The 23,303-nt window shown below is 42.7% G+C and overlaps 1 protein-coding gene across 1 annotated transcript in view; it reads left to right on the forward strand.

The window, feature by feature from the left end:
- Positions 1-23,303, forward strand: part of ARHGAP10 (Rho GTPase activating protein 10) — a 348,170-nt gene that overhangs the window by 310,986 nt on the left and 13,881 nt on the right. Inside the window, exon 20 of the mRNA XM_030816218.1 lies at positions 11,497-11,656. Within this exon, the coding sequence (XP_030672078.1) occupies positions 11,497-11,656 (160 nt within the window). The remainder of the gene's footprint in view (positions 1-11,496; positions 11,657-23,303) is intronic.

The raw sequence follows: 23,303 nt of genomic DNA on the forward strand, positions 1-23,303 counted from the left end.
GAAGTAAAAGCTTATCAATAGATTAAAATAAGATATAAACATCCTCTAAATTATTAGAAATGGTAGAATTATCAAGCTCTTGTTTCTCCTCTTGGTCTAATGTTCTGCCAATCTTTGAAGATTATTTTAGTTTGTCGTGAAAATAAAGCACTTGTACATGTGCTCAGGCTCATAAAAAATCAGACTAAGTGACATATAGTAGCTGTCACCAAAGACATGTCCTCTTGACCAATTGTGGTTAGTTTTTTTGAGAATTGATGTTTGTTCAGGAATCCTAAATATTTGCAAAAGAACACTGTGTTGTATTTAAAACAACAAAACAACAACAACAACAACAATAATACTGCTTTAAAGAAAAGCCAGCTCTCTTGGCCGGAAGATCCCTTAAGGTTCTTTTACTTTTCCGCATCTTCTTCCTTATTCTCTCCATCCAGTGCTGTGACTTCAACTCTCTGTGCGTGACTTTCAGATCAGTAAAACTATCTCAGGCTTCTCTTCTGAGCTCTAGGGTTGTATAACCAACTCTCCCTTAGATACTGTCACGTGGATTTTTTATTGACACCCCAAACCCAATATGCCTACAACTGGTCTTATTATCTCCCTCACCCAATATGCTCCTTGTTTTTTTATTCCCTATTTCAGTTAATGATTCTACCATACACCCAGTTCCTAAGCCATGAACCTGAAGCTCATCTTAAGTTTCTCTCTCACCCTTCACCTTTGTTCACTGAGTTCTAATGACTGTCATAACTGAATATCTTTTGAAGCTATTCTCCAGGTCGTATCACTTCCCTGCTTAATCCCTGAATCCCTGCAATACCTTCCCGGTGTCTGCAGAGTAAATTCATATGCCTTTACATTAGATACAAAGTTCTTTACCCTACTTCATGTACCTGCTTTCTGCCTTTGACCCTGTTCTCCAACAAAATCCAACTACTGTGGCTCTGAAAATGGCCACATGCTCTCCTGTTTCTTTTCTTTCAGTTTTGATATTTTCTCAACCAGAGGCTTTTTCCTTGAAGCTGGCAATAATTTCTTCCTATTCCCGTTGCTGCACTCCCACGTGTCTTTTGGTCCTAACACTGGTAACTTTGAAAACTCCTTTTTCTGGGTCTCAAAGCTCCTTGACATAACTATATTACAGCAAACACCACTTTATTTGTCTTTGCCTGTTTTCTGCATTATACTCTGGGCATCTTTGGGTTAGGGACTGCTTGTCTGCCTGTATAATTCAGCATCTACGGTGTGCCTTTGTACATAAGGAGAAGCTCAGTAAATGCTAGTTGGGTGAATAAAGTGGATTAGAGGTGCTTGTGGCTCGAAATGGGAGAGGATGAGAATCCAAAACTGTGTGCAGATTTTGTAAGAATATGTTGGGGTCTTCAGATTTTTTTTCCCTTCTCAATTTGTAGAGGCAGTGGCTCTCCATGCTTATGCCATTTCTTGTGGCAGTGAGCCTGCCATACTTCCTGATGATTCCTAGATTGCCTGGTACTGCTTTGTGTTCTGTAAGGCTTCCCAAGACCAAGACGTGGTCTCCACCCTGACAAAACGTACAAGGGAAATGGGCACCTAAAACCAGGTTATAAAACCAGTATATGATGGCGAAATGCAAAATTGATGGCTGCAGACAGCTGTGAGAAAGGAGAAAAGAATCAGGAGAGGAGGGGTTTGGCAAGTACCTTGTGGGAGTTAAATCTGTGGATGCTGCAAGGAAGTTACTTTCTCTTCTAATCGGTGGTAGTTCATTTTCCAGTGAGTGTCTTAGAGTCTGTTCATAAATCCTTTGGTACCATTTTTGTTCACTCATTGGAACAACCTTTTTACCCACAGGTGATTTGTCTGTTTGTAGATGCCTGTTAAAGGGTAACACCTAAGGGAAGAGATTGTGTGATCACTCAGAAGAAATGATAGGTGAAAAATAATGAGTGTATCTGACTTTAATTCTCAATTTTAAGTTAGCTTCGTGGGATCTGAAATCTTTATTCCCAGCCAGGGGTAGTGGCTCATACTTGTAATCCCAACACTTTGAGAAGTCAAGATAGGAGAGGGAGGAGCCAAGATGGCCGAATAGGAACAGCTCCGGTCTACAGCTCCCAGCGTGAGCGGCACCGAAGATGGGTGATTTCTGCATTTCCGTTTGAGGTACCGGGTTCATCTCACTAGGGAGTGCCAGACAGTGGGTGCAGGACAGTTGGTGCAGTGCACTGTGTGTGAGCCAAAGCAGGGCAAGGCATTGCCTCACTCGGGAAGTGCAAGGGGTCAGGGAGTTCCCTTTCATAGTCAAAGAAAGGGGTAATAGACGGCACCTGGAAAATTGGGTCAGTCCCACCCTAATACTGCGCTTTTCCAATGGGCCTGGAAAACGGCACACCAGGAGATTGTGTCCTGCACCTGGCTCGGAGGGTCCTATGCCCACGGAATCTCGCTGATTGCTAGCACAGCAGTCTGAGATCAAACTGCAAGGCGGCAGCGAGGCTGGGGGAGGGGCGCCCGCCATTGCCCAGGCTTGCTTAGGTAAACAAAGCAGCCAGGAAGCTCGAACTGGGTGGAGCCCACCACAGCTCAAGGAGGCCTGCCTGCCTCTGTAGGCTCCACCTCTGGGGGCAGGGCACAGACAAACAAAAAATCAGCAGGAACCTCTGCAGACTTTTAAATGTCCCTGTCTGACAGCTTTGAAGAGAGTAGTGGTTCTCCCAGCACGCAGCTGGAGATCTGAGAACAGACAGACTGCCTCCTAAAGTGGGTCCCTGACCCCCAAGCAGCCTAACTGGGAGGCAGCCCCAAGTAGGGACAGACTGACACCTCACTCGGCCAGGTAATCCTCTGAGACAAAACTTCCAGAGGAACTATCAGACAGCTGAATTTGTGGTCTCATGAAAATCCACTGTTCTGCAGCCACCGCTGCTGACACTCAGCCAAACAGGGTCTGGAGTGGACCTCTAGCAAACTCTAACAAACCTGCAGCTGAGGGTCCTGTCTGGTAGAAGGAAAACTAACAAACAGAAAGGACATCCACACCAAAAACCCATCTGTACATCACCATCATCAAAGACCAAAAGTAGATAAAACCACAAAGATGGGGAAAAAACAGAGCAGATAAACTGGAAACTCTAAAAAGCAGAGCACCTCTCCTCCTCCAAAGGAACGCAGTTCCTCACCAGCAACGGAACAAAGCTGGATGGAGAATGACTTTGGCGAGTTGAGAGAAGAAGGCTTCAGACTATCAAACTACTCTGAGCTACAGGAGGAAATTCAAAACAATAGCAAAGAAGTTAAAAACTTTGAAAAAAAATTAGACAAATGGATAACTAGAATAACCAATGGAGAGAAGGGCTTAAAGGAGCTGATGGAGCTGAAAGCCAAGTTTCGAGAACTACGCGAAGATTGCAGAAGCCTTGGGAGCCGATGTGATCGACTGGAAGAAAGGGTGTCAGTGATGGAAGATGAAATAAATGAAATGAAGTGAGAAGGGAAGTTTAGAGAAAAAAGAATAAAAAGAAACGAACAAAGCCTCCAAGAAATTTGGGACTATGTGAAAACACGAAACCTACGTCCGATTGGTGTACCTGAAAATGACAGGGAGAATGGAACCAAGTTGGAAAACACTCTGCAAGATATTATCCAGGAGAACTTCCCCAGTCTAGCAAGGCAGGCCAACATTCAGATTCAGGAAATACAGAGAACGCCACAAAGATACTCCTCGAGAAGAGCAACTCCAAGACACATAATTGTCAGATTCACCAAAGTTGAAATGAAGGAAAAAATGTTAAGGGCAGCCAGAGAGAAAGGTTGGGTTACCCACAAAGGGAAGCCCATCAGACTAACAGCTGATCTCTCGGCAGAAACTCTACAAGCCAGAAGAGAGTGGGGGCCGATATTCAACATTCTTAAAGAAAAGAATTTTCAACCCAGAATTTCATATCCAACCAAACTAAGCTTCATAAGTGAAGGAGAAATAAAATCCTTTAGAGACAAGCAAACGCTGAGTGATTTTGTCACCACCAGGCCTGCCCTAAAAGAGCTCCTGAAGGAAGCACTAAACATGGAAAGGAAAAACTGGGACCAGCCACTGCAAAAACATGCCAAATTGTAAAGACCATCGAGGCTAGGAAGAAACCGCATCAACTAATGAGCAAAATAACCAACTAACATCATAATGACAGGATCAAATTCACACATAACAATATTAACTTTAAATGTAAATGGGCTAAATGCTCCAATTAAAAGACAGACTGGCAAACTGGATAAGGAGTCAGGACCCATCAGTGTGCTGTATTCAGGAAACCCATCTCACGTGCAGAGACGCACATAGACTCAGAATAAAGGGATGGGGGAAGATCTACCAAGCAAATGGAAAACAAAAAAAGGCAGGGGTTGCAATCCTAGTCTCTGATAAAATAGACTTTAAACCAACAAAGATCAAAAGAGACAAAGAAGGCCATTACATAATGGTAAAGGGATCAATTCAACAAGAAGAGCTAACTATCCTAAATATATATGCACCCAACACAGGAGCACCCAGATTCATAAAGCAAGTCCTGAGTGACCTACAAAGGGACTTAAACTCCCACACAATAATAATGGGAGATTTTAACACCCCACTGTCAACATTAGACAGATCAATGAGACAGAAAGTTAACAAGGATATCCAGGAATTGAACTCAGCTCTGCACAAAGTGGACCTAATAGACATCTACAGAACTCTCCACCCCAAATCAACAGAATATACATTTTTTTCAGCACCACACCACACCTATTCCAAAATTGACCACATAGTTGGAAGTAAAGCTCTCCTCAGCAAATGTAAAAGAACAGAAATCATAACAGACTGTCTCTCAGACCACAGTGCAATCAAACTAGAACTCAGGATTAAGAAACTCACTCAAAACCGCTCAACTACATGGAAACTGAACAACCTGCTCCTGAATGACTACTGGGTACGTAACAAAATGAAGGCAGAAATAAAGATGTTCTTTGAAACCAACGAGAACAAAGACACAACATACCAGAATCCCTGGGACACATTCAAAGCAGTATGTAGAGGGAAACTGATAGCACTAAATGCCCACAAGAGAAAGCAGGAAAGATCCAAAATTGACACCCTAACATCACAATGAAAAGAACTAGAAAAGCAAGAGGAAACACATTCAAAAGCTAGCAGAAGGCTAGAAATAACTAAAATCAGAGCAGAACTGAAGGAAATAGAGACACAAAAAACCCTTCAAAAAATTAATGAATCCAGGAGCTGGTTTTTTGAAAAGATCAACAAAATTGATAGACCGCTAGCAAGATTAATAAGGAAGAAAAGAGAGAAGAATCAAATAGATGCAATAAAAAATGAAAAAGGGTTTATCACCACCGATCCCACAGAAATACAATCCACCATCAGAGAATACTACAAACACCTCTATGCAAATAAACTAGAAAATCTAGAAGAAATGGATAAATTCCTCGACAAATACACCCTCCCAAGACTAAACCAGGAAGAAGTTGAATCTCTGAATAGACCAATAACAGGCTCTGAAATTGTGGCAATAATCAATAGCTTACCAACCAAAAAGAGTCCAGGACCTGATGGATTCACAGCCGAATTCTACCAGAGGTACAAGGAGGAACTGGTACCATTCCTTCTGAAACTATTCCAATCAATAGAAAAAGAGGGAATCCTCCGTAACACATTTTATGAGGCCAGCATTGTCCTGATACCAAAGCCTGGCAGAGACATAACCAAAAAAGAGAATTTCAGACCAATATCCTTGATGAACATTGATGCAAAAATCTTCAATGAAATACTGGCAAACCGAATCCAGCAGCACATCAAAAAGCTTATACACCATGATCAAGTGGGTTTCATCCCTGGGATGCAAGGCTGGTTCAACATATGCAAATCAATAAATGTAATCCAGCATATAAACAGAACCAAAGACAAAAACCACATGATTATCTCAATAGATGCAGAAAAGGCCTTTGACAAAATTCAACAACCTTCATGCTAAAAACTCAATAAATTAGGTATTGATGGGACGTATCTCAAAATAGTAAGAGCTATCTATGACAAACCCACAGCCAATATCATACTGAATGGGCAAAAACTGGAAGCATTCCCTTTGAAAACTGGCACAAGACAGGGATGCCCTCTGTCACCACTCCTATTCAACATAGTGCTGGAAGTTCTGGCCAGGGCAATCAGGCAGGAGAAGGAAATAAAGGGTATATACTTAGGAAAAGAGGAAGTCAAATTGTCCCTGTTTGCAGATGACATGATTGTATATCTAGAAAACCCCATTGTCTCACCCCAAAATCTCCTTAAGCTGATAAGCAACTTCAGCAAAGTCTCAGGATACAAAATCAATGTACAAAAATCACAAGCATTCTTGTACACCAATCACAGACAAATAGCCAAATCATGAGTGAACTCCCATTCACAATTGCTTCAAAAAGAATAAAATACCTAGGAATCCAACTTACAAGGGATGTGAAGGACCTCTTCAAGGAGAACTACAAACCACTGCTCAATGAAATAAAAGAGGATACAAACAAATGGAAGAACATTCCATGCTCATGGGTTGGAAGAATCAATATCGTGAAAATGGCCATGCTGCCCAAGGTAATTTATAGATTCAATGCCATCCCCATCAAGCTACCAATGACTTTCTTCACAGAATTGGAAAAAACTACTTTAAAGTTCATATGGAACCAAAAAAGAGCCCGCATCACCAAGTCAATCCTAAGCCAAAAGAACAAAGCTGGAGGCGTCACACTACCTGACTTCAAACTATACTATGAGGCTACAGTAACCAAAACAGCATGGTACTGGTACCACAACAGAGACATAGATCAATGGAACAGAACAGAGCCCTCAGAAATAATGCCGCATATCTACAACTATCTGATCTTTGACAAACCTGACAAAAACAAGCAATGGGGAAAGGATTAATAAATGGTGCTGGGAAAACTGGCTAGCCATGTGTAGAAAGCTGAAACTAGATCCCTTCCTTACACCTTATACAAAAATTAATTCAAGATGGATTAAAGACTTACGTGTTAGACCTAAAACCATAAAAACCCTAGAAGAAAGCCTAGGCAATACCATTCGGGACATAGGCATGGGCAAGGACTTCATGTCTAAAACACCAAAAGCAGTGGCAACAAAAGCCAAAATTGACAAATGGGATCTAATTAAACTAAAGAGCTTCTGCACAGCAAAAGAAACTACCATCAGAGTGAACAGGCAACCTACAGAATGGGAGAAAATTTTTGCAACCTACTCATCTGACAAAGGGCTAATATCCAGAATCCACAATGAACTCCAACAAATTTACAAGAAAAAAACAACCCCATCAAAAAGTGGGCAAAGGACATGAACAGACACTTCTCAAAAGAAGACATTTATGCAGCCAAAAAACACATGAAGAAATGCTCATCATCACTGGCCATCAGAGAAATGCAAATCAAAACCACAATGAGATACCATCTCACACCAGTTAGAATGGCCATCATTAAAAAGGCAGGAAACAACAGGTGCTGGAGAGGATGTGGTGAAATAGGAGCACTTTTACACTGTTGGTGGGACTGTAAACTAGTTCAACCATTGTGGAAGTCAGTATGGCGATTCCTCAGGGATCTAGAACTAGAAATACCATTTGACCCAGCCATCCCATTACTGGGTATATACCCAAAGGACTATAAATCATGCTGCTATAAAGACACATGCACACGTATGTTTATTGTGGCACTATTCACAATAGCAAAGAGTTGGAAGTAACCCAAATGTCCAACAACGATAGACTGGATTAAGAAAATGTGGCACATATACACCATGGAATACTATGCAGCCATAAAAAATGATTTGTAGGGACATGGATGAAACTGGAAAACATCATTCTCAGTAAACTATCGCAAGGACAAAAAACCAAACACCGCATGTTCTCACTCATAGGTGGGAATTGAATAGTGAGAACACATGGACACAGGAAGGGGGGTACATGACACTCTGGGGACTGTTGTGGGGTGGGGGGAGGGGGCAGGGACAGCATTAGGAGATATACCTAATGCTAAATGACGAGTTAATGGGTGCAGCAAACCAACACGGCACATGGATACATATGTAAGAAACCTGCACATTGTGCACATGTACCCTAAAACCTAAAGTATAATAATAAAAAATAAAATAAAAAATAAAAATTGAGTCACAGAGAAGTTAAAAAAGAAGTCAAGATAGGAGAATCACTTGAACCTAGAAGTCCGTAGACCAAGCTGGGCAACATAGGGAGACCCTATCTCTAATATATATATTTAGATAGTTTAGATGTATAGATATATATGAAAGATGTATAGATACATATGAAAAATATAAGGAGAAATGTATATGCATTTTTTCATATATATATATATATATATATATATATGTATGTATTCATTCCAGAAGTTGTTGAACATAGAGTATTTTTTCAGTTTTATTATTTTCATACTAGTTAAAAAATGCTAATTTGATTTTTGGTGAACTAAAGTTTCAGAAATGGTTGTGAGTATTTAACGTTTGTGTACCTGATAATTTATTCTCCCTCAAATTCAGTCATTCTCTCAAGTAGGTAAGCTCATTCTTGAACAGTGAAGGAGGAAGGAACTGTATACACTTGGAAAGTAGGGTGAGGTGTCTTATCCTTTGATCAGCCTATGTCAACATTCCCTTCTACCAATATTATTTTCACTTGAGGGTTCAGATTGCCACTGTTTGGCAGGAAGGAAGAGAGAACTCTCTTAATAGAATGTGATTTAATATGTTGAATGACAATTTGTGCTTTGTCAGACTGCTTGGGAAAAGGATTAGAGGCAGTGTAAATGATCTGCTGTATCTGGTTGTAAAAACATTTCAGGCATCTTTCAAAAGTAACATTAAACCCCTGGTCTCCAGTTCCCCAAAGTTGCTTCTCATTGACAGGTTTCTCTCGGTAGGAGTAAGTCAGGGAATAAACCGGTCCCAGACTCTCCTTTGCTGCTTCTGCCATGTCATGCCTTGCCCGGCCGTCAGGGCACACAGCCCAGGGAGGACTGAAGGCCTGCGTCCAGCCTCCTGCAGCCAGGGAGCTGCTGGCGTCTGACTTGCTGTGAAGGTGATCCTGTTCTGCTTTCAGAACTGATGACAGTTTGCTACGTCTAGCTGAGCACTGAGGGCAGCCGTCATGCCAGGTCAATGTTCAGGTTTACTCTGGACTCCGTGCTGGGGTTCCATTTGAGATTCTCTTAATTTTGAGGGGAGTCATTGCTCATGATGAATGAAAGACACAAGGAGGGGCTGGGGAAAGCTGGAGGCCAGCCCCTCGCGGCACTCGGGCTCTTTCGCAGAGAAGAACTGGATGGAGTTGAGCTCGCTGGGCACAGGGGATGACGTGGTCTTTGTTCCAAAGTGGATAGATCCCAGAAAGAAAATACATTAAAAGGAAATCATAGCAGCGGTCTGTGGGTTTTGGTCCATTTGCCTGAAAATTGGCCCTTCTGTTGGAGCTGAATTTCTCCAATTAGCTGAACGTTTTTGTGGTGAAGCACTGTGGAAAAAGTGGCTTCACTGAAAGAGCAATCATAGAGTCTTCTAGACTTTATAAATAGACTCAGGACAAGGAGAAGAACTGCCCTGTGGAGATACGGTTCATCTCTTGCTCAGCCATCTCCCCCACCCTCCGCGGGAACACACTTATGAAAGAAAGAGCTCAGAAAACTCTTCCTTGGAGTTTTCAGTGGTGCAGTTGGTTAGTGTGCAGCACTTAGACAGAAACCTCTTCCTTAACACAATCTTCTGCACAGTGTCCTCCAGGTGTCCCCCTCAGTACCTGCCATAAACAATTTCCTCTTCCAGCCATCACCACCATCTCTAATTCCTGCTTGTCTGGATTCAGTTGTTCTAGATCTCCATTTCTGAGATTTTCTCTCTTAACCCTTAATTGTAAGCTGGGTCAGGAGTCAATAATAATTATTTTGTACCATCAGTTTTCAAGATTAGTCTGGGGAGCTAGCTTAATCAGTACCTGGAATTTCTCTTATGCTTCATTTTTAGGAGAATTTGAAATCCATCTGGCCAGGTACGGTGGCTCACGCCCGTAATCCCAGCACTTCGGGAGGCTGAGGCAGGCGGATCACCTGAGGTCAGGAGTTCGAGACCAGCCTCAACATGGAGAATCCCCGTCTCTACTAAAAATAGAAAATTAGCCGGGCGTGGTGGTGCATGCCTGTAATCCCAGCTACACGGGAGGCTGAGGCAGGAGAATTGCTTGAACCTGGGAGGCGGAGGTTGCGGTGAGCCGAGATCGTGCCATTGCACTCCAGCCTGGGCAATGAGAGTGAAACTCCATCTCAAAAAAAAAAAAAAAAAAAATCCATCTGAGATGTTTTTTGAGAGCAAGGTCCTTGCTGTTGCTGGCGTTCTTGCTTGCTTTGTTTCTAGGACCTGGGAGTGAGGAAACGTGAAGCTTTAATCAGCTACAAGCTGTTGGGGGCTGGGGTTATGGACCTCTGTGTGTGTCACATTTGCTTCCATGGCAGTTTAGGACCATCGCCTATAAAATCAAGGCCAAGTCAGTGCCATCTTTATAGAACATTGCTGCCTCTGCAGGGTTGCCTGGAGCAGTTAAAATTTAATGGGGACCGAGGATTAGGCCAAAGGGCCAAGCCTTGATGGGTGCAGATCAGGTGCATTTTATGGTAGCTGGGAGGACCGTGAAAGCCAGAAGACTAATAGAGGGAAATAACTGCTCTTGTGAGCTCTCTTTTCTGTCTTCTGCATTTTCTACCCAAGCCCACAATGTATACAAATGATATTATACTAAACATATTTAATAAAATGGTCCCCTGTGAATGCATAAATTGTGCAACTCATTTAAAAAAAACTTTAGCTTTGGTATTAAATTCATCCTGTGGTATTACCACAAAAGCCTAACTCTCTTGTAGTACCCTCCCTGATGTCCAAAGGGAAATGGAAGTTTGTCTATGTGTGGAATTTTAATGTTGGGCTTTAGAAATTATAATCCAAGATACCAGCTCAGAAGACAAGTCCCTTTTAGAGTTGTCTAATTTATTATGCACTAAGTGGCAACTGAGAATGACTTAAAGAACCAATAGGTGACCAGAAAGGAAGAGGTTGGACCCCACAGGGCTGATGTGCTGCTTGGAGCTATTCTTGATTTCATTGGTTTATACCTGGACTCCGTATAGTGAGGAAGTCATTGTGGCCACCATTATGCCTTTTATCTTCCATTATCTGATTTTGATCATTGTGTTTTCTTGTAGGGAAAACATTCCTCATTGTGTATTATCTGTGGTTTATTTTAAGCATCTTTGATTAAAAAAAATGTAAAGACAGGACACCCAGATACTGTCAGGCTGAACCGTAAATGTAATTTTATCATTTGATTGACTAATCAAGTAAGGCCATATAATTATTAGTGGAGTTTTTTCTTCTCCGGGTATTTTTTGATATTCGATGCTTTTTTTCCCTCCTAGGTGACAATCCTTACCCTTCCAAGGAGGACACCCCTACCAGCAGTCTGGACTCACTTTCCTCCCCATCTCCCGTGACTGCAGCTATCCCTGGGCCTCCTGGACCAGACAAAAACCACCTTCTGGCAGATGGAGGGAGCTTTGGAGACTGGGCATCCACTATGTAAGTAACCATGCTTCTGTTGGGTGCTGAAGGGAGGAAGCTATGACTTTGTTCATTTTGAAGTTTCCGTGAGCAGTGACCAGTAGGTGCTGAAGCCATTAGATCTAGGAGCCCTTGTTCTCTTATCAGAAGGGCCACCAAAGGGAGAAGGGTCCTTAAAACAGAGCCCTTCTTGAATACTGTCTGTGTTTCTAGTATGGAAGGGGTAGATGGATGCTATGTCAAATCTGATCTAAGTTCAATTCCTGGGCAGTTTTGGATTCTGCAAAGGAAATTTGTTACAGTCCCACCCAAGATGTTTCCCCACTAGTTATGCAAACTTTAGAAATGTGAGAATGCATGCTGATGGACAGACTCTTGAAACTGTCTATAGAATGATATTTTACTTACACGAATTTCTGAGAGCATTATGCTAGCATTCTGCTCTGTTTTGCTCCATAGCATCCTGCAGAGTTGAGACTTGATGGTTGACATATTTGATTTTATCTTCTCAGTTTGGTTTAGTGCCAGGCATGTGCAGATCAGCTCAAGTATATTAGGACAAATAATACAAATAAAGTACCTTGAATCTGTGAGGGCTTGTCTGGCTGTGTTGACCAAGGCTGTGGAGTAAAGGCAGGATGGTGGTGATGTGGAACCCAAAAGGGCGTCACGTTTCAAACAAGTGCTCAAAGAAGAGAAAACTCCACTAATAATTACAAGGCAATACTTGATTAGTCAATCAAATTTTATCTAAAAATACATTTATAATTCATCCAGAGAATCTTTTTTTTTTTTTTTTAAAGATGGAGTTTTGCTTTTGTTGCCCAGGGTGGAGTGCAGTGGTACCATCTTGGTTCACTGCAACCTCCGCCTCCTGGGTTTAAGTTATTCTCCTGCCTCAGCCTCCCAAGTAGCTGAGATTACAGGTGTCTGCCACCACAGCCAGCTAATTTTTGTAGTTTTAGTAGAGACGGGTTTCACCATGTTGGCCAGGCTGGTCTCAAACTCCTGACCTCAAGTGATCCATCCTCCCATAGTGCTGGGAGTACAGGTGTGAGCCACCATGCCCAGGCCATCCAAAGAGTCTTCAAAAAATTTTGTTGAAGCCAAAGTTGCTTAAAATAAATTATAGATAATGGTGTCATCTGACTGTAGCTGGGCATTCTTGGGACTTTAAATGGACTGGAAAGTGTTCCTTAGATTACTTGGCTTTTTATAGTTACTGCTGGATTCACATGAAATGATTATGAATTTATTAAGTATTAAGAGAGGCTGGGAGACATTTGGTATGCCAAAATTTGGGGGTGACCTGAAGACTTTGAAAATCTAACTGAGACTCCAACTATGGAAACACATTCTCCAGATGAGATTTTTCATGCCAATGTTTTCATCTGTGCGTATTTTTTATGCTGAGGATTGTGGATTTAAATCCGACATTACTCAGGTATGCTTGTCACCTTTACTGTTCCTTTTCCACAATAAAAATTCTGTTTCACCGTAGTACTACAAGCAACAATAACAGTAGTTACCTAGGCACCCAGAATCTATAATCCTGGTTACACTCGAGGTGGAATTTAGCGTGTGTGTATGTTTTAGTGAAAACCAGATCTCTAATTATGCCTTTCAATAAGTGAATATCACAGGCAGTGGAGTGCAGTTTAAGCAGTCATCTTTCTTCCGTAGTAGTTCTGCAGAAAACTGACATTATGAGCCACGGTACAACCAGCACTCAATTCACAACACGTCCATGCCTGAAACAAGAAGGGCTTGATATTTTTGGTCATAAATCAAATGAGGAGTGAATTCCCCAGCTTCCTATTCATACGCATTTTAAAATGTCATGAAAAGCACTCCAACCTTGAGAGGCCAAAAAGGGGGTTGGGGGGAGTAGTTGAAGCAAGCCTGGAAAGGAGATTTTTTTTTTTTTTTCTTTAATGGAGACTTCTACTTCAGAAACTTGATTTTTTTTTTCTGTGCCATGGATGGAATACATCTATGTTTCTCTGAAGTATATACTAAAATGTTTCTTATGTATCTTTTAAAGGATTTACTGATGAGTGTGTGTCAGTCCAGATTTGTCATTGTGTTAGGAAGTTTGTATATAGATGAGTGCCTCTTGGACCTGAGCATGCACCAGAACCCCTTGTAGGTCTCACTGAGACCCACACTGCTGGCCCCACCCCAGAGCTGAGGATTCTGTAGGTCTGAAAAGGGGCCTGAGAGCTTGCCTTTCTAAGGAGTTCCCAGGTGACGTGATATAGAAGACCATCTCCTGCTCCTCGCCTCCTTCCAGGGCTGTGCTGAGTATAAGCTGCTTCTCTGAGGAGTGTAATTAGGATAAGTGATTGCACCACCTCTTTTATTTAAAAAACACTTTTCTTAGGGCCGTGCGTTGCTGTCCTCCCAGTAGCCGGTGTGTGCTTCCCACATGCTTTGGTTCTCTTTGCCTCAAATATCTGTCCTGTTTTTTTGCTCAAGCCAATCCTGACCTATCTTAACGGTCTAATTTAATCTTCACCTCCAGGAAGTCTTCCCCATGCTCTAATCTACAGGGAGCCTCTAAAGAGATCCCTTGTCAGTATTTGCTGATACTCATTATTTGGCACTAAGAAATTCAAGTTGCCTTTGAGTGTTGTTTAATATTTGCCTTTTAGTATTATTTGATATTTATGTGGAATACATGTTTCTACCTATCTAATCTTTCCCTTACCCCAAGCTAGATCATAAAATTGTTTTTTTTTGGGGGGGTGGGGCGTGGGGGTGGCGGTGGGAGGGTGGGGAAGACTGAGTCTCACTCCATCACCCAGGCTGGAGGGCAGTGGCATGATCTCAGCTCACCGCAACCTCTGCTTCCTGGGTTCAAGTGATTCTCGTGCCTCAGCCTCCCCAGTAGCTGGGATTACAGGCACGTGCCACTGCATTGGCTACTTTTCGTATTTTTGGTAGAGATGGGGTTTCCCCATGTTGGTGAGGCTGGTTTCAAACTCCTGACCTCAAGTGATCCACCCACCTTGGCTTTTCAAAATGCTGGGATTACAGGCGTGAGCTACCGTGCCCGGCCATAACATTCTTAATGATAGGAATTGGATCTTATATTCTTTGAACTTTTTTGTGATATTGATGTAATTATTAGTGAACATTTAATTTCTTATTTTAATTATGTATTTATAAAAATGCTGCCTTTTGGAAATCTCATTTCTTTCTCTGTGTTACTGAATGTCTCTTAGGCTACTACATTTGGTTTCTTAGTCATCATCTTCTTTTTTTTTTTTTTTTTTTTTTTTTTTAAAGATGGAGTCTTGCTCTGTTGCCCAGGCTGGAGTGCAGTGGTGTGATCTCAGCTCACTGCAAGCTCTGCCTCCTGGGTTCACGCTATTCTCCTGTCTCAGCCTCCCGAGTGGCTGGGACTACAGGCACCCGCCACCATGCCTGGTTAATTTTTTGTGTTTTTAGTAGAGATGGGGTTTCACTGTGTTAGCCAGGATGGTCTCGATCTCCTGACCTCGTGATCCACCCACCTCGGCCTCCCAAAGTGCTGGTATTACAGGTGTGAGCCACCGTGCCCGGCTGATTCATCTTCTTTCTTATAAAGATTACAAACTCTTCCTCTAGGAATTCCACACAATTAATCTTACCATTTGCTCGTTACTGTGTTTTGTTTCCTTAGCATTTATAAGTTCTCATTGTATGTTCTTTTCTTGTCTTTTCCCCCTTTAGCTCTGCATACCAGCTGTACGGTATTAAACATCATAGGTTCTAAGTAAATGCTCATTAAGATCCCTTTTAACCAAAATTGCTATGGAGTCATTGAAACTCTACTCTGGGCTCTTAATAGGAGGCAATGCCTTTACTGTGGTCTCAGGTCCTAAGGAATGGAGTCCAAATGTATGTGGATCACATAGGACCTCAGTAGATCTGTTGAACAAAAATGCTAAAATCTTGTCCACTGGAAAGCAGTTTGCAGAGAAAAACTTACAGCAGCCGTGGTTCTGACATAGGTGGTGTAGCTATTGCCTCTGATAGGTAGAAAACAATGCAGCAGAATTGGATTCCTTGGATTTCTGCTGATGTTCATGACTTGTGGGTGTTATTCATTGCAGTCAATCAATCTGTAGCTCTTACTTACCTGTACCCTCAGTAAGGTGATGGGTGACTTCATTGCCAGTGAAGAATTGCTAGCTCAGTCTCCTTGGAGGACATTGCATCATAGGTCAAGGTATTTCAAATATTCCGAAGTCATTTTTTCCCCACAATAAAGTAATTTTCGCTAAACAGGTTTTCTTCTATGTAATTGATGGAGCCGGGTCCTTGACAAGTAATCCTTTTAGATTCCCTGCCACAAAAGAAAATCTCTTTTAAGAAATATCAGGTATTGCTATCTGCTTCCTCTACAGATTTCAAATGAAAAGGAACACCTCTTTTTCTGCTGGCACATTCTCAAATTCAAGATGGCATGGTCTCAGAATAGCTCACTCTAGCTGGGGGTGCCGGCACCCTGAGATGCATCTCACTGTGTGCCCTGGCAGGCCAGGAGGGCAGTAGATTCCCCTCTCCCGCCCACCGAGAGGCTTGGCTTTGTTTATCCTGAATGTTAAGATATCCCTAAAGCATCTATCCCAGCTAGTGCCTCAAGCTGTCGTTGTGCCACTGAGATTTGTGCCTACTCAGACTTGATGTCAGTTATTTAAAATCACTAGCTAACACCTTCCTATTCCCATATACAGCCTTGTGCATGTCATCATACACTTTGTGTGCACTCACTGGTAACCATTTTTATTCTTGTCAATGCAATCACTTGTTTCCTTTAAATTGGGCAAATGAATGGGGGTTTCTCAGAGACAACTGCTTGGCATTTCGAATTACTTGACTGTTGGTTCCATGATTGCTTTTCAGGAAGTCAATAAATTTTGCTGAAGATACCAGAGTAACCCCCCTTAAATATGATTTGTGGCTTAGTATACCACAGTAAACCGTGAATGATTTGCCTAAAGTTCAGAAAAATAATCATTTTAGATCATTTTTAATAGATTTCTGTGAAGTCTGGCGCCTACTGAGAAATTACAGGGTGGTGGGAGTCACTGGCGAACCCTGTCTTCACTTCCTCCCTTCCTCTCTCTCTGTCTTTCCTTCTTCCCTCTCTCTCCTCCTTCAGAGAGGACTTCCTCAACCCCAGCACTCCTTGAGGGCCAGGGCACTCCGTTCACCCTAGAAGTTGGTATCTTAATCTGATTATTTAAAAAAAAAATAGATTTATCTTTTAAAAATGCTTTTTTGCACATTTGCTTTTTTTTTTGGCTAACTTGACCAAAATGAACATATACTGCTTTTGTAATAAGAAGTGGGAAGCTCTGTAAATTTCAGGTCAGGAGAGGGTGATAAGTAACCTAAAGGAATGAACTTCCCATTGCAAAAACTTCCTGCATCTTTATTGGTTAGTAGGGGGATGATTTCCTAATAAGATTAGCAGCTTTACTCTGTTTACTTGTATCTGGGCCCTGGTTACAGAATGCAGTGGGTTACACTGAGATCTCTAATAGAGCCTAGTGCCTTCTTGTGGAAGGATGTGGTCTCTGATTCCTGGTACTGTGAAGAATGAATTGGCAGCCAGTACCTGTTACCATACCTAAGTAAACAGCAGGGTCACTTAGATAGTGGAGGTCTAAGGGAGCTCAAATCTAAGGAAGAACAGGGGCCAAATGAACAGGAGGAGCATGCTGCCTTGCTACGAGCCCACAGCAGCCTGTTAAATTCTGCACAGAGGTTAGCTCCTTCCCCTACCTCTTGGGGGTCTGGGGATTTGAGGGAGTAGAACCTTTTGCTTTAGCAGAGGCTGGTGGTTGAGGCTGCAGAGAAAGTATTAGATACCCTCTTGGCACTTCCAGGCTGAGAGACCATGGAGCATTTAGTATTATGGGCCACCAGACTTTGTTTCAGCTATTTTGTAGATGGCATTTCATCTTAATGCTTGCATCAACCCAGTGCAGTAGATATATCTTCATTTTTAAAAAGATTGGAAGGCACAAAGGACATAGGAAAATTGGCCCAAGCCACACAAGCAGTAAAGGACAGGTGAGTTTGACCCTTCACGTGTCTGCCCAGTGACTTGTTTTACTGTAGAAATTGAAATTGTGCAGTTGCATATGGGGCATTGTTTGAATTGTAGGTATTCTCCACCCTGCCCTGATTCTGAAACCCAGTGAAACAGCCATGGCTGTTAACTGGTCAGTGCCCTTGGTTTGAAGAGGGAGCACTGACCTTACATTAAGTCATGTGGCTGTGGTTTATAATTATCTATGGGGAATAAACACTTGAATCTGGTTGCTGCACATTCATCATCTAACACCTTGGCTGAGATGCAGGCAGGAGGGCCTTCTCCCCCACAGCGGAGCTTGAGAGACTTGGAAATTTGATCTGTGCAACGAGGCAGCATCCATAATCTTTTTATGAGTAATATGATATTCAGTTGTCTCCCTTCAGCTTCAGAAATGCTCGAAGTGATTCTCAGGGCCTATATACTTGGCCATGTACCATCACATTGTCTATTCACGTTCAATCTGGGGGTACAACTTTTGTCCTGTGTGTTTCCTTGAATTTCTTCTCTCCAACTTTGTATAGAAATTATGCTATGCCTACTGCCTGGCCCCTTGCATGCTTCAATACACATCCATTGTGGCTTGCTGGGGTATTTTTGGTATCTGCGTTGTGTACTTGGCACTTGTGTGTGGCCTAATTCGTGTCTTCCTTTGCTGTGCTGTAGCTGCAGGTGCTGAAATTTGGAGGTTTTATTTTTAAGTCAGAATGTTGATAGTCCATGTAACTTTAAAGCCCTACCATGAAAAGATGACTTCCCAAAATAAAGACGTGTCTGAATTTCGTAGTAGCTTTTCCACTGCTTAAGACTTAAAAACAATTAAGTCTTGCATCAGTCATTTTTGGTTTTTAGTTTAACTGGTTTTTGTTGTTAAAGATTTTCTTACTTGATGCCATTGTTGTAATTTATTATTTGCTATTCATAAATTGGCTGTGTCTCAATATCTAAATAAGGTAAGGACCTCACGGGCTCTCTCCGTAAGTTCGAGACCGTTTACATTGGTAAGTCACTGATTTCAAACAGGCCTGGCTTTGCATCCACATTCTTTTTCTTACAACCTTGAAGATCTTTTATATAAGTGATTTAAGCAAACCAAGGCTTAGCAAGATTATCTGTAAAAGGGGAGTAATAACATCTGCCCCTCTGGGCCGGGGTGAGGTTTCCAGATACCACATGTAATAAAACCCAATCACTGCTCCCCTGAGAGCTCCAGGCAGCCACCTGCTGGGATTTTCCTTTCCTCTGAGAATGTAATTTAATATTCTTAGTTTAACTTGACCCCAACTTCCTGGTTCATCAGTTACATAATCTCCTCACTGACTAGCTCAGAGAGAGAACCTTTCTAGCCTTGGAGAAGCTCTAGATGTTGACCTGAAGTTGTGTTGTTTTTAGCAGTTATTGTATTTATTCCCGGAGGACTCAGCTGGGGCTCCTCTCCTAGTCTCTTGCTTTGGGGATCTGCTTTGTCACAGCCTCTGAGAATAGACCTTGGCTATCAAATGATCAAAGCACGGGGAACCTACTGAGACCCAACCACATTTATAACTTATTCTGAGCCGTATACCCAGGTAGCTCACCCATTACAACAAGTAACCCATAAATCTCTTTGTAAGTAATTGGTGGATTTTTCTGAGTGGAGTATCTGTGTCCCTTTAGAGCTGTGCTTGGCCCTGTTGAAAGATGTTCAGCCTTCACATTGGGTGGCAGCTGGTCGAAACATTCCTGTCAGCGACTCTGCAGGACTGTAACCTTCAGACCTCGAATGCCCCCTAATTTTCTGAAATGAAGTTACAGATCCTTTTCTGTTCAGCTAGCAAGCTAAAGTTCAGCCCTCTTACCTGATTCCACAGTGATCATCTGGAAGGAAGGTAGGATTCAAGGAGAACTCATTGAATGGAAGAGCGGTCAGAGATGTAATTCTGTGCCTGTTCTCTTATAGCAAAACCAAGAACTTTTGCTACAAGAGAGTGGACTTTGGGAGTGAACTTTGTCAGATGATTAGATGGTGATGTCCTTTCTTGTTAAAGGAGGAAATCCATGTAGGAGCCTCAGGATTGCACAGGCTGAGGACTGAGTGTTAAACGTGGCAGGCCTTCCTTCATGGGGCTTGAGGGATTTCCTGCAGTGCCCTTCCTCCTCTCCCTGACCACCTACCTCCTGCAAAAGATATTTGCTCTCAGCTGGGCATGGTGGCTCACGCCTGTAATCCCAGCACTTTGGGAGACTGAGGCAGGCAGATCACTTGAGTTCAGGAGTTCAAGACCAGCCTGGCCAACATGGTGAAACCCTGTCTCTACTGAAAATACAAAAATTAGCCTGGCATGGTGGTATGCACCTGTAATCCCAGCTACCCGGGAGGCAAAGCACGAGAATTGCATGAACCTGGAAGGCGGAGGGTGCAATGAGCCAAGATTGCGCCACTGCACTCCAGCCTGAGTGACAGAGCAAGACTCCGTCTCGGGGGAACAACAAAATAAAGGTATTTGTTCTCAAAGGTGAACAAGTTACTGCTTTTACGTGCTGGCTTCATGTATTGACTGGCTCCCTGCTGCTTGAGAGGTGATCTTGTACAGTTGAAGAGGGCCTCTGCTGCAGGAAAGTGCTGGGTATGTGTGGGTCAGCCCCAGGCATGAACAAGGGAGCCCGGCACCACAAAACCAGTGAAGATGGAGGGCATTCTCCATCTGAATTGTCTTCATCTCCCCCAACCCCCATGTCCCTCCCAGACTTCTTATCTGGTCCGTTTAATCCAGGGGTGAGCAAACTGTGGCCCACTGCCACCTGTCTTTATAAAGTTTTATTGGAACATAGCTACACTTAGTTGTTTACGTTTTGTCTATGGCTGCTTCTTGACTGACAGTGATAGCAGAATTGAGGAGTTGCAGAAGGCCTGCCAAGCTTGAAGTATTTACTCTCTGGCCCTTTACAGAATAAGTTTGCTGATCTCGAGCTAATCAGTAATCAAAACAAGTCTGTTTGGAAGGGCCCACGTTTCTTAAAACCCAGCTTCAGGAAGTGCAGTTAACCACTGTGGTGGTAGATGGAGAGTGCAAGTGATTTTAAGTGTAAGTTTCACACATCTTTTCTTGTCATTAAACCAACCAGACATTTTCCCTATGGGTTTTGGATGCCCTCAAATGTTTTTTTTATGATTTCAGAAGGCTTTTAGTGTTTCAGTGACTGAAAAACCTGTGTGGGGTTGTTCTTTTTATAATGTATCATTTAAAATAAATTTTCATTTTGGAATAGTTTAAGGTATGCAGAAAAGTTAGAAAGATACTACAGAGCTTCCGTAGACCCTTCACTTCCCCACTTCACTTCCCGCCCCCACTCCACCTCAGGCTCTTAGCATCTTACAGAACTGTGGTCCTTTGTTAAAAAATAATGAAATTAGTGTTGATACAGTACTGTTAACTAAACCACAGACTTCGTATGGACTTCACCAGTCTTTCCAATAATGTTCTTTCTCTGTTCCAAGCTCAAATCCAGGATGCCATGTTTCTATAAGCAACTTTAGATTTTTTAAATGATGACATCTACTTAATATAGTCATACTTTTTTTCCCTTTGCATAGCTGATTTGCTGTCTTTTGGTAAATTAAATGGTTAGTGATGATATAACCCTAGAAATCAGAGGTAAGATCTGACCCAGAAGTATGTAATAGTAGTGAGGGCTTCCTTTATTGACTGCTTACTATGCTTCAGTGCTTTACGCCTATCATCTCATTTAAACCCCACAGTGACCCAGCCGATGAGTCATGACTCTCTTCACGTTAGCTGAGGGAGTTTAGGTTGCTCAGCCAAGTTTCAGTTGTGGATGACGCTAAGTGCAGGCTAATGATGGCAACTGTGGGCCAGCCTCTGGGGGGCACTCGTAAGTCATTCGCTTCCTCCTCAGCATAGCCTCTAGTTATTGACAAAAAGAGGAACAAGCCTAGGGGAGGAAGAAACTGCAAGCTAGCACTCAGCCAACAATGGCAGTGCCAGCTCTGGCACCCAGGTCTCTCTGCAGAGTGGCAGAGTCTTAGGCATTTGTAATTTGCATGCGTAGAATCCTTCAATGGCCCTTCTTTGCCTTTAGGTTATGATCGTGCCTCCTGAATATCCCGGTACTTGCATCTCTCTCACCATTCTTTCCATATTCCGTTCTAGTCACTGAAAAGGACTTGAGGGTCTGAGATCTGTGCTATCTTGTCAAAACAGGGTTCACTAGAAACATGACTTTGAGTAAGTTGCTTTCACCTTTCTGAGATGGTCTTCTCATATGTCACGTGGAATAATAAGGTGGTTGGGAATAAGTGAACTAGTGCCTGCATGTTGCGTCTAGCACAGGGCTAGATTGCACAGTTGTGCCTCGCATGAGCCTGGGTGTGGGGAGGTGATGACGATGTTGACTGTGGTAGCATCAGCTTCAGCATTAGCTTCACACAGATGCTGCCTCCTCCAGGAAGCCCTCCTGGCTATCCCCATGGTTATTAGGTGTTCCCTCCACTCTTCCTCTGAGGGACCCTGGGCAGATCTCTACATGGCTCTCAGTGCCTTTATTATGGTTATTAATTGGGCATTCTCCAACTCACTTGGCTGGAGAGCAGGTGGTGTCACAGGAAGTCCTCAGACCATAAATGATGAGCCAGTGGGTCTACTCTGAACCTTCCTGATGGGCAGCAAAGGCCTCCTCCCCCAACTCCGTGGGTTGTGGCGACTTGCATGTCACAGGCCTTTGTTTCTCTGCACTGCTGTTGTCCCTCGGTGTGCTCATGTGGAGCTAAACAATGTGCTTGCGTGTGGAGTTCTCCCTCTCCTGGCACTTAAGGAATAACTGGCATTTATTTGAACAGAGATTTTCCCATAATATACAGATCTACAATATTTCCTTCTGTCTTTATTAACATTTTCAAACACTCTTGCCCAGGACAGCTGTTTTAGACTTATGCTGTATGTTTCCCAGACTGGCATGAAAGATCATTTCACTAATGTGTTAGCTTCTGCTCAGAGACCTGGCAAATGAGAGTTTAGCATCTTTCATTGCAGTGCAAACTTCTGATTTGATCTCGTATTGTATAACCGTAGTGAAATATCTTGGTATTTGGGGGATTTAGTCACTTCAAATAAGCATTCATTTCTTTTCTTAATGCGTATTCTCCTCACTCTACCCTTTTGAATTTAGATTGCACTCAGTGCTTATACAGGCTGGAATCAGGGACTTGTATCTCTATTGCTGCCCAAAGCCTGACCTGTCTATATTATGCAAGAAATGTTTGTTAGATGCAGGAGTTCTGTGGTGATCGGTGCAGCTGGTGTCGAGTTTCAACAGTTAAGGCCCCTGCTCCCTTCCCCCTTTCTGAAATGTTTGTGATCTGCCACTGCCAGAATGTTTTTAATATGCGTGGAGCGTAGAGTCTGGTACTGGAGGCGATTGGATCACAGTTTGAATCAGAAGCAGCATGGACTGCTGATCTGTTCCATTTTCTAAAAATACACTTTGTAAAGTAACCACATATACAGCACTGTCATAATTTCACGTTTTGGGGTTTGGCCCCACTGCTGCACGTGAACGCTACAAGGTCTTTCCCCA

The sequence above is a fragment of the Nomascus leucogenys genome, chromosome 7b, assembly GCF_006542625.1.
Source record: "Nomascus leucogenys isolate Asia chromosome 7b, Asia_NLE_v1, whole genome shotgun sequence".
Taxonomy (NCBI): Eukaryota; Metazoa; Chordata; class Mammalia; order Primates; family Hylobatidae; genus Nomascus; species Nomascus leucogenys.